Source organism: Symphalangus syndactylus, chromosome 15 (genome assembly GCF_028878055.3).
Source record: "Symphalangus syndactylus isolate Jambi chromosome 15, NHGRI_mSymSyn1-v2.1_pri, whole genome shotgun sequence".
Lineage (NCBI taxonomy): Eukaryota > Metazoa > Chordata > Mammalia > Primates > Hylobatidae > Symphalangus > Symphalangus syndactylus.
The window spans coordinates 74659710-74672219 of NC_072437.2; the positions used below are offsets into that span (position 1 = coordinate 74659710).

At 35.7% G+C, this 12510-nt stretch overlaps 1 protein-coding gene and 1 pseudogene across 1 annotated transcript in view; both read left to right on the plus strand.

Annotated features, from left to right (window-relative positions):
- The window catches only part of TPTE2 (transmembrane phosphoinositide 3-phosphatase and tensin homolog 2), a 93839-nt gene that overhangs the window by 56902 nt on the left and 24427 nt on the right, over positions 1-12510 (plus strand). Inside the window, 3 exon segments of the mRNA XM_063619023.1 lie at positions 8400-8460; positions 9277-9358; positions 9457-9545. Coding sequence (XP_063475093.1) covers positions 8400-8460; positions 9277-9358; positions 9457-9545 — 232 coding nt within the window.
- LOC129464202 (cytochrome c-like) lies at positions 665-7089 on the plus strand (annotated as a pseudogene).

Below are 12510 nucleotides of genomic sequence, written 5' to 3' on the forward strand. Positions count from 1 at the left end.
GACTGGGTAAGAATGCCCAACAGGGGTCTCCAGCCACCTCCTGCAGGTATGTGCGGGCTGGCTACAGGTCAGTATCCCCCTGGGATGGAGCTTCCAAAGGAAGGAGCTGGCTGCCATCTTTGCTGTTTCTCAGCCTTCACTGGTAATACCTCATTCAGAGTCCATGAGGAACTTAAATTTACAAGAAAAAACCAACCCCATTAAAAAGTGGGCAAAGGATCTGAACAGACACTTCCCAAAAGCGACCTGCATGCAGTCAACAAAAATATGAAAAAAAAGCTCAACATCACTAATCATTAAAGAAATGCAAACAAAACCACAATGAGATACCATCTCATGCCAGTCAGAATGGCTTTTATTAAAAAGCCAAAAAATAACAGATGCTGGGAAGGTTGCGGAGAAAAAGGAATGCTTTTACACTGTTGTTGGGTGTGTACATTAGTTCAACCCATGTGGAAGACAGTGTGGCAGTTCCTCAAAGACTTAGAGGTAGAAATACCATCAGATCCAGCAATCCCATTATGGGATATATACCCAAAGGAATATAAATCATTGTCTTATAAAAATACATGCATGCATGCATATGTTCATTGCAGCAGTATTCACAATAGCAAAGACATGGAATCAACCTAAATGCCAGTCAATGATAGATTGGATAAAGAAAATATGGTACGTAGAGCAGGACATCTGGCTTCTGAGTGGGAACCTTTGTAATGCCAGTGATGAAAGAGAGAATTAAATATGGGTGATATTGAGAAAGGCAAGAAAATTTTTGTTCAGAAGTGTGCCCAGTGCCACACCGTGGAAAAGGGAGGCAAGCACAAGACTGGGCCTAATCTCCATGGTCTCTTCAGGTGGAAGACAGGTCAGGCCATTGGATTATCTTAACATAGAGACTGATAAGAACGAAGGCATCACCTGGGGAGAGGATACACTAATAGAGTATTTTGAGAATCCCAGGAAGTACATTCCTGGAACAAAAATGGTCTTTGCTGGCATTAAGAACAATGCAGAAAGAGCAGACTTGATAGCTTATCTCAAAAAAGCTACTAGTCAGGAGATCGAGACCATACTGGCTAACACGGTGAAACCCTGTCTCTACTAAAAAATACAGAAAATTAGCTGGGCGTGGCGGCGGCTGCCTGTAGTCCCAGCTACTTGGGAGGCTGAGGCAGGAGAATGGCGTGAACCCGGAAGGCGGAGCTTGCAGTGAGCTGAGATCGCGCCACTGCACTCCAGCCTGGGCGACAGAGCGAGACTCCGTCTCAAAAAAAAAAAAAAAAAGCTACTAGTGAGTAATAATTGGCCACTGCCTTATATTACAAAACAGAAATGTCTCATGACTTTTTTATGTGTACCATAATTTAATAGATCTCATACACCAGAATTCAGATTATGAATGACTGTCAGAATATTTTGTTGGGCAGTCCTGATTTAAAACTAAGACTGGCTTGTGGTTAAATGAATAAGTTTGGTTTTTGAATATTAATAGTAATTCCAATTCAGTAAATGCTATCACTGTTTACTCCTTCTAAAGATATGATTAGACTTTGTTAATAATGTTCAACTTTTCACAAAGATGGTGAGTACCATCTTAAAACTTATTGAAGATTGGTTTTATATTTATATTGGTTTATATTTAGATTTATATGACTGGTTATGTGAATATATTTAAATACTGGGGAAATTTCTTCACTGTCTCAGAACCAAGCACGATTCACCTGTATTTTGTGTTTATTTGCCTCTTAAAGGCAAGGGTTGAGGATAAGGTAGCAATGTCTTCTTTGTATTTTTGGCCTTAACTATGCCAATGTAATTAGAATTCCCTGTATTTAAGATGGTTCCTTTTACTTATTCAAAGGCATTTTGTGCGGTTTATGTGTAATATCAAATAAAGATTATTTAACACTTAAAGAAACAACAACAAAAAAAGAAAATGTGGTACATAAATGCCATGGAAAACTGTGCAGCCATAAAAAGGAACAAGATTACATCCTTTGCAGGGACATAGATGGAGCTGGAAGCTGATATCCTCAGCAAACTAACACAGGAACAGAAAACCAAACACCACATGTTCTCACTTATATGTGGGAGCTGACAATGAGAACACATGGGTACACGATGGAGAACAACACACACTGGGGCCTGTGGGGAGGGAGGGGATGGGGGAAGGAGAGCATCAGCAAGAATAGCTAATGGATGCTGGGCTTAATACCTAGGGATGGGATGATCTGTGCAGCAAACCACCATGGCACACATTTACCTGTGTAACACACCTGTGCATCCTCCACATGTACCCCAAACCTAAAATAAAAGTTGAAGTAAATTATCTGTATATACATATGCCGCGATGTAAGTATACATTATATATGCATGCATCTATAACCACATTTTTACTGAGGTATGACACATATGGTAGGTTGCACTAATCAAGTATATATCTTGATGATATTATACCTAAGTATATATGCATGTAACCAACACCTCTATCAATATATTGGTCTATGACTGACCTCCAGTTAATTGTTGTAAAGCTATAGAGTATCAAGGTTCATGTTTTTCACACAGCTCTCAATTCCTCCTGTACCATTTATTGTAAAGAGCATGATTTCCCCCAGTGAATTGCAGAGGTGCGTTTATTGCAAACAAAGTGAACATATATGTATAGGTCTGTTTCTGGGCTTTTTGTCCTTTCATTATGACTGTCTATACTTAAGTCCAGACCATAGTTTTAATTATTATGGCTTTATAGTGACTCTTGAGAACTTGTGTATAAGTCCTCCAACTTTGTACTTCTTTGTTTAAAAACTATCTTGGCTCTCCTAGATTGTTTGAATTTCCATATAAATTTTAGAATCATCTTGGCAATTTACATACACACACACACACACACTGAAACCCACACAAACACACCCCCACACCCTGTTAGTATTTTGACTTGGGCATTGACTACACAGCTTAATTTGGAGAGAATTGACATCTAAAAATATTGAGATTTCCAACTCACGAACATAATACATCTCTCTACTGATGTCTTCTTTGATTTCTTTTAGCAAAGTTTGTAGTGTACAGGTTTTACACCTTTTGTTAGTTTTATTTCTACGTAGTTGATAAGTTTTTGTGCTATTTTAAATATTTGAAGATCTTCATTTTGTAAATATTTGCTATTGGTATGTAGGAACATAACTAATTTTTGTATATTGACTTTTGTTTATGTTTGTCTTAAGACAGGACCTTGCTCTGTCACCACAGGCTGGAGTGCAGTGGCACCTGGGCTCAAGCATTTCTCCCACCTCAGTCTCCCACATAGCTGGGACTACAAGCAGGCATCACCACACTTGGCTAATTTTTTAAATTAATTTTTGTAGAGAAGGAGTCTCTCTGGTCTCACTGACCCAAGCTGGTCTTGAACTCCTGGATTCAAGCAACCCTCCCACCTCAGCCTCCCAAAGTGCTGGGATTACAGGTGTGAGCCACCACACCTAGCCTTGTATGTTGGCTTTACATCTAGCATCCTTCATAAATTCACATATTCATTTTAATAATGAATGTGTAGATTCCCTGGGATTTTTAAAATGTATACGATCATATAAAGTTACTACTTTCTTCCCACTTTTTATACTTTTTTGTTTCTTTATTGAATTATCTAGGACTTTCATGATAATATTGAATAGAAATGGTAAGAGGAGGCAGCCTTGCCCTGTTCCCAAACTCAGGTGGAAAGAATTTCATGCTTCACTATTTGAAATGATGTTTGCTATAGGCTTTTGTAGTCATTCTTTACTAGATTAAGACAGTCCATTTTATTTCTAGTTTGCTAAAAGTTTTGAATCATGAATTGGTGTTGAATATATCAGATACTTTTTCTGCATCTATCAAGGTAATCAAAATGTTTTTCTGTTATTCCATTAATGAGATTTTCAAATGTTAAACCAACTTTTTTATTTTTGGAATAAACTCCTTTTGGTCTTAATGTGTTATCTTTTTTATGTATCACTAGATTCTATTTGCTAATATTTTATTTGGAACTTTTCATCTGTGTTCATGAGGGATATGTAGTTTTCTTTCCTTGAAATGTCTTTATCAGCTGGTCTACAATTACCTTAGCTTAGGTGTCTTGGGTAATTCCTGTTTGCTCAACTCATCTTCATCCTCCATCAGGATGAATATGATGGGTATGTTTCTAGGTAATGGCAAAAGGAAAGAGCTAGAGTGGAATCTTACAAATGCTTTTGCAAGCCTCTCATTTGTGGCATCCCAGTGACCAAATCAACTCACATAATGGAACACAAAATTAGAGTGAAAGGGCACTACGAAGTGAAATGTGAGGGCTTGGATTCAGGAAAAGTTGAAGAATTGAGACCGTTGATGGAATGATTCTACCTTATTCTCAGGCAGGGAAGCATTCTTATACGTGCAGATAGTTCACAAGAAATAACTACTATATAGTCAGAGACTCAAGACTTCAGCAATTGTATAAAAATACATTTGTAAATACCTAAAGACCTTGAAGAGAAGGGTCTGAACCACATCTCACCCAGGTTATGCTATTCATGGCTAAGACATGACTCTACCACTCCCTTGGCCAATTTTGAAAATTGTTTCAAACTATTTATTTGAGGTGGAAGTACTTTTTGTCGCTCCTAATGGGCACAGTCATGGAGTAATGTGACCAGGGTCCACTGGATGGGTCATAGCACTTGAGGGCAGCCATCCCAAAATTTCCAAATTCCATCTTTATAGGGAAAACACCTCTTGATTGCTAATATTGTTTTTTAAAACAGGTTAAGTTAATAACTGTGAGTTAATTATAGCATGTCTAAATTGAGCCCATTTTCTTTTAGTAGATTTGGTGGTGACTAATAAATATTTGGCAACACTTAATATTAGCTGGGATGTTTTTAAAAAGCCAAAAACATGTAGCATGTAAATCAAAACAAAGACATTACTATTTTTTTCTCGGATGATCTCTAGACTCTTGGTTTCTATCAGTTATTAAACTGTTATCTCCTTGGGGCATTGACAAAGTACTAATAAGTCATTGATTCCTTTACCATTTTTAATCAGAGTATCCCAAAAGGAGGTAATCATGTGTTTTAATAAATTCCATAAATCATAAACCACCCAAAAAGCAAATCTACCATCCATATTAATATTTAGTCTTTCATCTTTGCCAGAGTGCAGCCCCAAATCTAAGCTACTAGTTCAGCTACCTGGGCAGGCTGGGAATCAGGTCATAGAGCCCTTCAGTGATTGCATGTTCAGTGATAACAGCATGTCCTGCACTGGGAGTGTCTCTGTCATATTTGAGAAGCATCTACAAAGTATATTAAATCAAAGTTGACTAAAAGGGAGAAGATTCAAATCCAGACATACTTAACTCCTGAGAGGATGCTAAACAGTCATGTGATTCCCCTTTATTCTTAAAAGGGAATAAAGTTGCAGGGTTACATTTTGAACAACAGTTAATAAGCAAAGCAGACATTACAGTTTCATAAGTAGTAAATTTGCTAGTGGAGAAATGTCAGATGCTGCCTTGAAGTAGCAAAAACTTTAGAGATGCAGGACCCATAGAGTTAGTGGAGAAATAAGCACTATGGTGGAAGCATCAACAAGTTTGGCCACTGCTACCACCTCATGCAAGTACAGAAGGTATACATTTGCCTCCAAATCAAGGAATGTACTAAGATAGGCAGAGAGAAGAGTATGGTAGATTTAGAAAAACCCGAAGGTGGGGGTTGTTGCAAGAGGCTTTCAAAGAGGAGAGAGCATTTTCTACTTTTGCATCATAAGGAAGAGTTTCAGAAATTATAAACTTAGTAAACCCATGCAAAGGCTGAGCTATTGAGAAAAATCAGGTATACAATTACCTACATTCCTACAAGCTTCTTAACCATCTTTTAATTTCTGTTCTTGGTAGAGTTGAATGCGCTTTATTCTGGCTGAAAACAGAAAGTGTCCATCTGGTGACAGATTGTGACCAGAAAAATGTAGATTCTTGGCAGAGTTGAATTTTTTCTAGATTCTTTATGTCCTTTTTCACCTAATTTGGATAAGAGGTATTTGGAGTCTTTGGTAAACTACTTACATCAGAAAACACAGCAGTAAATCATCTAAATGTTGAGTTGCTATATATATATATATGATTATAAAAATGATATATATATATATATATATATATCATTTTTTAGACATTGAGAGAACTAGGAAGTAGATTTGGAAAAATCCCTAAAGCTTAACTGTCCAGGTATATTTGTTTTCCCATGAAAAAGCAAATATTGACTGTTTTTCTATATATGTATACTAAGGAAGGCTGCACATAAATTACCAGTGTGAGATAGTTACTTGTTGAGAGAATGAAGGACAGGGATGGGCACGGTGGCTCAGACCTGTAATTCCAGCACTTTGGGAGGCCGAGGAGGGTGGATCACCTGAGGTCAGGAGTTCAAAACCAGCCTGGCCAGCATGGTGAAACTCCGTCTCTACTAAAAATACAAAAAATTATCCAGGCGTGGTGGCAGGCGCCTGTAATCCCAGCTACTCAGAAGGCTGAGGCAGGAGAATTGCTTGAACCTGGGAGGCAGAGGTTGCAGTGAGCTGATATCGCACCATTGCACTCCAGCCTGGGCAACAAGAGTGAAACTCCATCTCAAAATAAAATAAAATAAAATAAAATAAAATAAAATAAAATATGAAGGACAGGACAGTATTCTAATGGTTGCATGATATTTCATTAGTGCTATGATTAACCTCTAATGTTGGACATTTAAGTGTCGCTATAATCAATAATACAGCAACAGACATCTTTGCGCATGAGGCTTTTTCTGTATAGATTGCTAGGAGTGAAATTACCTAGCTAAGAGTATGAATAATTTTAGGGTTCTTAATATATATTGCCAAATCCAAGAGCAATTGTATTCTTGTATCAACAATAAATCAAAGTTTTAAATTTCATGCCTTATTTTGCCAGCATTGGATTTTCTCATTAAAAGAGAAAGGGCTAATTTCATGGGTGCAAATGGCATTTCATTGTTGTTTGACTTCGTTATTGGTGACACTGAATGTTTACGTAGGTTGTTAATCAGTTAGATTTTCTCTTTTATGGATTGTTTATGTCCTTGGCCCATTTATCTATAAGGTGAGTGAGTAATATTTAAGTTGTTGTCAATGAATTATTAATTTATCATACTAGGCATAGTCCCCATTCAGTCAATTTTTCTGAAAAATCATTTCCCCTGTTATTCATTATAGCATTTTTAAGCAGAAATTTCAGATATTTATGAAGTCAAACCTAAGCCTATTGATCTTCCATTGATTCAACACCTTTAGTTCTTCCTCATCCAAAGAATTGATTAAAATTTGCTTAAATTTCTCATAGATATTTATAGTTTTTATATGTTATTTCTAAACCCATATGGGTTTTGTGTAAGAAATTCCATGAATTCTGAAGTATATAAAACTACTTATCCTTGCCTCCCCCACTATGCAGATTCAGAATGTTCATCTTTTTGACTTATTATTTCCTCCTAACAGAGATAGCCAGTTTAATAAATGGATGACTTTGATACCTTCATTTTATTTTTCTCAATATTAAGCCAGTAAACATTGCTCTGAGGGTAGCATACTAATCAGTTTTGAAATTTTGTGTCATTTTTGTTGTTGCACAGAGATATATACATATGTGTGTGTATGTTTCAGAAAGGTATATTTACTGAAAGTTGGATTCATATAGTGGTATTGATTGTATTTTAAATAATAACTACTATTTGTTTTTCATTTTAAAGGTTATACATATATACATATATATATATACACACTTATAGATACACATATATCTTCATTTAAAAAAATAAAGAGAACAGATGAGCCAAAAAAGTCCCCATATTGTTACCAGTTATTTAAAATTTGATATGTTCATCTTTTTCTATCACACATACACACAATCATATTATATACTTTTTGCATTTATTTGTTTACATAGTGCTTAGATAGACTGTAATATGCAGATCACTCTCTAAAGATGTATCCATTCAGAATTAAATTTAAATAAGAAACAATATGAATTAGATTTAAACAAGAACCACATTAACTGTGAATTAATGATTTAGAACAAATTACTTAAAGTTAGTTAACCAGCTAATTTACTTATCTGATAGCTTTAAACAGTGTGTATTTACAATAGAGACTCATCTGAGTAGCCAAACACACTTTGTGGACTATTTGAAAAATCACAGTGGATTAGAACTTGAAATTTGCATACCCTCTTATTCCCTGAACCTCCCCTAGAAGATTCTAGTGAGAGACAAATTAATGAAAGTAATAACCATTTTAGGTTCCCCCAGGAAATAGCTTATGTTGGTGCCATGTAAATATGTAAGATATGTGTTTGTCTTTTTTAGGAAGTTGTGCAGTTTCTAGACGAGAAGCATCCAAACCACTATCGAGTCTACAATCTATGCAGTATGTACATTACTCTATATTTTGCTGCTGTAGATAGAAAACAGATTACTGCACATAAGAAGATGATTTTGTTTTTTAGATTGCATTTAATCATAAGTATTTGGTAGTGGCAAGGGATGAATTTAAAAATCCCCATCTTGGACTGGCCCCATTTAGTAGAAGGAGTTAGCCCAGCAGCACACAGTACCCTATGAAGGATGTGGCTTTGGCAGGACCAATGAGGCTGGAGTGGAAGCAAACCATTTTAGGGAAGATCTGTTCTAGCGATATTAGGTTTAGGAAAATCTTTCTGTTTTTCCTGCCAGATTGTGTTATGAGGACATAGACAATTTAACAAATGAGTCTTCTGACCCATCAGCAGTGGCATGTGATGAGAGCAAGCCTCTAGATGGGAAAAAAGCAAAAAACTCTGTAGAAAATAGGTTGTAACCCAGTTTAATACTCTGTCTCTCTTTTTTCCTCTACCTGTATACTCAATAGACATTTTCAGGGGGCAATCATTTTGGTCAGCTACATTTGCCTCTTGTGTGGTTTCTAACTACCCTGCAATAATATAATGAATAGTCTGCTAGAAAGTTAAAAATTATACCTATTAAACAAAAATAAGTCGAGTTTAGGTTACGTGAGATGGATAAACCACTACCATCCTTACGTTTTTGAAATGCTTGTGTTTATTTTAGAGCGGCAGGAGCAACTTGGAAAGCTCTTTTTGAAGACAGATAAGGAATTCTAATAAGATATGTTAACTTATTCATAACTTCATCATTTATTATGTTATTCCCTATAGAGATATGACATACATATTATTTATTTTAGGTGAAAGAGCTTATGATCCTAAGCACTTCCATAATAGCGTTGGTAGAATCATGATTGATGACCATAATGTCCCCACTCTGCAGTAAGTTTTATGCTAAGTTGACTATCAGAAGAGGGCTCAATATATTGGGCTTGATGTTTTGAAAATATTTTAACTAAAAATCTTAAACTTGAAATCAGTGAGATGGTGGTTTTCACCAAGGAAGTAAAGGAGTGGATGGCTCAAGATCTTGCAAACATCGTAGCGATTCACTGCAATGGAGGCAAAGGTAATAACATTTTCCTTTTTATTTCTCCCTTTCTAAAGACATGTAAATTTAGATAAAGTACAAGAACAAGATATGTATTGCTATTAATATGTATTAATAATTGTTAGCATTTTTAAATATTAGCTCCAAGACTGAAAGAAGGGAAGGAGAAAGGAAAGAGGAGAGGAGGAAGGGTAGAAGATAGGGAGAGGATAAGGAAGGGAAGAAAGTAGGAAAAAAGAACTAAGGAAGGTTGAGCATATTTTCTCTTGTTTTCCTAGTATTTGGATTTCTTTATTTTCGGTTTGCCAGTTTATATCTCTCAAAATACAGTCTTTAATTTTAGAATATCAGAGTACTTTTATTTTATTTAAGGCTGATCTTTTTTATTTTTAAATTAACAAATAAAAAATCAATATATTTATGGTGTACAACATGATGTTTTGATATACGTAAACATTGTGAAATGGCTAAATCAAGCTAGTTAACATATGCATTACTCCACATATTTTTGTGTGAGAACATTTAAAATCTACTGTCTCAGCAATTTTCAAGTATACATTATTATTAACTGTGGTCACTATGTTGTACAATAAATTTCCTGAACTTATTCTTCCTAACTGAAATTTTGCATCCTTTAATCAACATCTCAGGCTGGGCACAGTGGCTCACACCTGTAATCCCAGCACTTTGGGAGGCTGAGGCAGGTGGATCACATGGTGAAGCCCCATCTCTACTAAAAGTACAAAAAATTAGTCAGGTGTGGTGGCATGCACCTGTAATCCCAGCTACTCGGGAGGCTGAGGCAGAAGAATCGCTTGAACCTGGGAGGCAGAGGTTGCAGTGAGCTGAGATCACACCACTGCACTCCAGCCTGAGGAACAAGAACAAAACTCCATCTAAAAAATTAATAGTAATAAAGTAAAAACCAACATCTCTACAGTCCCCCCAGTTTTGTCCCCCCAGCCCCTGGTAACCACCATTCTACTCTCTGCTTCTATGAATTTGACTTTTTTAGATTCCACAAATAAGCGAGACATGCAGTATTTGTCTTTCTATGCCTGGCTTATTTCACTTAGCATAACGTGCTCCAGGTTCATCCATATTATCTCAAGTGACAGGATATCCTCTAAGGCTGAATTGTGTGCCTTTATTTATATGTACCACATATTCTTTATCCATTCATCCATTGATGACATTTAGATTGACTCCAGAGCTTGGGTATTACGAATAATGCTGCAGTGAACACGGGAGTGCAGATTTCACGTCTTTGGATATATACCCAGAAGTGGAATCTCCAAATCATATGGTAGTTCTATTTTTGGTTTTTTGAGGAATCTCAGTGCTGTTTTCCACAATAACTACTAATTTACATTCACACCAACAGTGTACAAGGGGGATCCCTTTTCTCTTCATCCTCATCAACTCTTCTTTTGTCTTTTTGTTAATGACCATCCTAACAGGTGTGAGGATATCTGTTTGTGGTTTTAATTTGCTTTTCCCTGATGATTAATGATGTTTAGCATTTTCTCCTTATACCTCTTGGCCATTTGTGTGTCTTCTGTTGGTAAATACCTTTTCAGGTTCTTTGCCCATTTTCTAGAGAAGTAACTTGTTCTCTTGCTATTGTGTTGTCTGAGTTCCTTTTTAAAAAATCTGTTAACCTATTATCGAATGTATGCTTTGTAGATATTTTCTCCCATTCTGTAGGTTGTCTCTTTACTCTATAAATGTTTCCTTTGCTGTGCAAAAGCATTTTAGTTTGATACAGTATCATTTGTCTACTTTTTGTTTTGTTGCCTATGCTTTTCAGTCATATCCAAAAATATCTTGGCCCAGACCAATGTCAAGATTTTCACCTATCTTTTCTTCTAGTAGTTTTCCAATTTCACGTTTCTCAGTTAAGCATTTACTTTGAGTTGATTTTTGTATATTGGGTGAGATAGGTTGCAATTTCATTCTTTTGCAAGTGGATATTCAGTTTCCCCAGTATCGTTTATTGAAGAGACTGTCCTTTCCCCATCTTGGATTCTTGGCACCTTTGTTGAACATCAGCTGAGTATAAATGCATGGATTTTTTCTGGGCTTTCTATTCTGTTCCATTGGTCTATTTTTGTTCCAGTAATACTTAAGGTTTTTCTTAAACTTTGTGAGAACCTCTTAGATTAAGGGAGCCAACAGAGATGCTATTTCAAAAATTATACTGGAATTTTTATAGTGTAATGATATGAAGAAGTTGACATTGGTGGGGTTAAAATGGGGAAAAAAAGCCATTTGTAAATCCAACCAATTTAAGTTTAGTTAGATTTTCTCTCATTCAGGTTTAGGCTTTAAATAATCATCTAAGCATATTTCACAAATTTTGACAAACATAAATAATTACATTTATAGTGGGCTCTAAATCAATTTTTATATCAAATTCCAGGAAAACATAACACCATAAACTGACTTATATAATTCAGTAAAATCAAGTTTTAGTCTTATTGACTAGTTTCAAGCCCATTAGTTAATATACAGGTTCTGTGTTTAGCTGTATATTAGTTAATATACAGGTTCTGTGTTTAGCTGTGTATTAGTTAATATACAGGTTCTGTGTTTAGCTGTATATTAGTTAATATACAGGTTCTGTGTTTAGCTGTATATTAGTTAATATACAGGTTCTGTGTTTAGCTGTATATTAGTTAATATACAGGTTCTGTGTTTAGCTGTGTATTAGTTAATATACAGGTTCTCTGTTTACCTGTATATTAGTTAATATACAGGTTCTGTGTTTAGCTCTACAGCTTGGAATATTGTATATAAACTGGCAATTTACAATACCATAGTTAAGAATATAGAGGTTGAATCATTTGAAATTGCCAGTTTTTAACCATCCTTTGCTTTAAAAATGGCCATTTCAGTTTGCCCAACCTAAAATGTTATTATTAAAGAAGTTAGCATCAGTTTTCTATTAACTAATGCTAATTCCGTGCTTGAAGGAAAACAT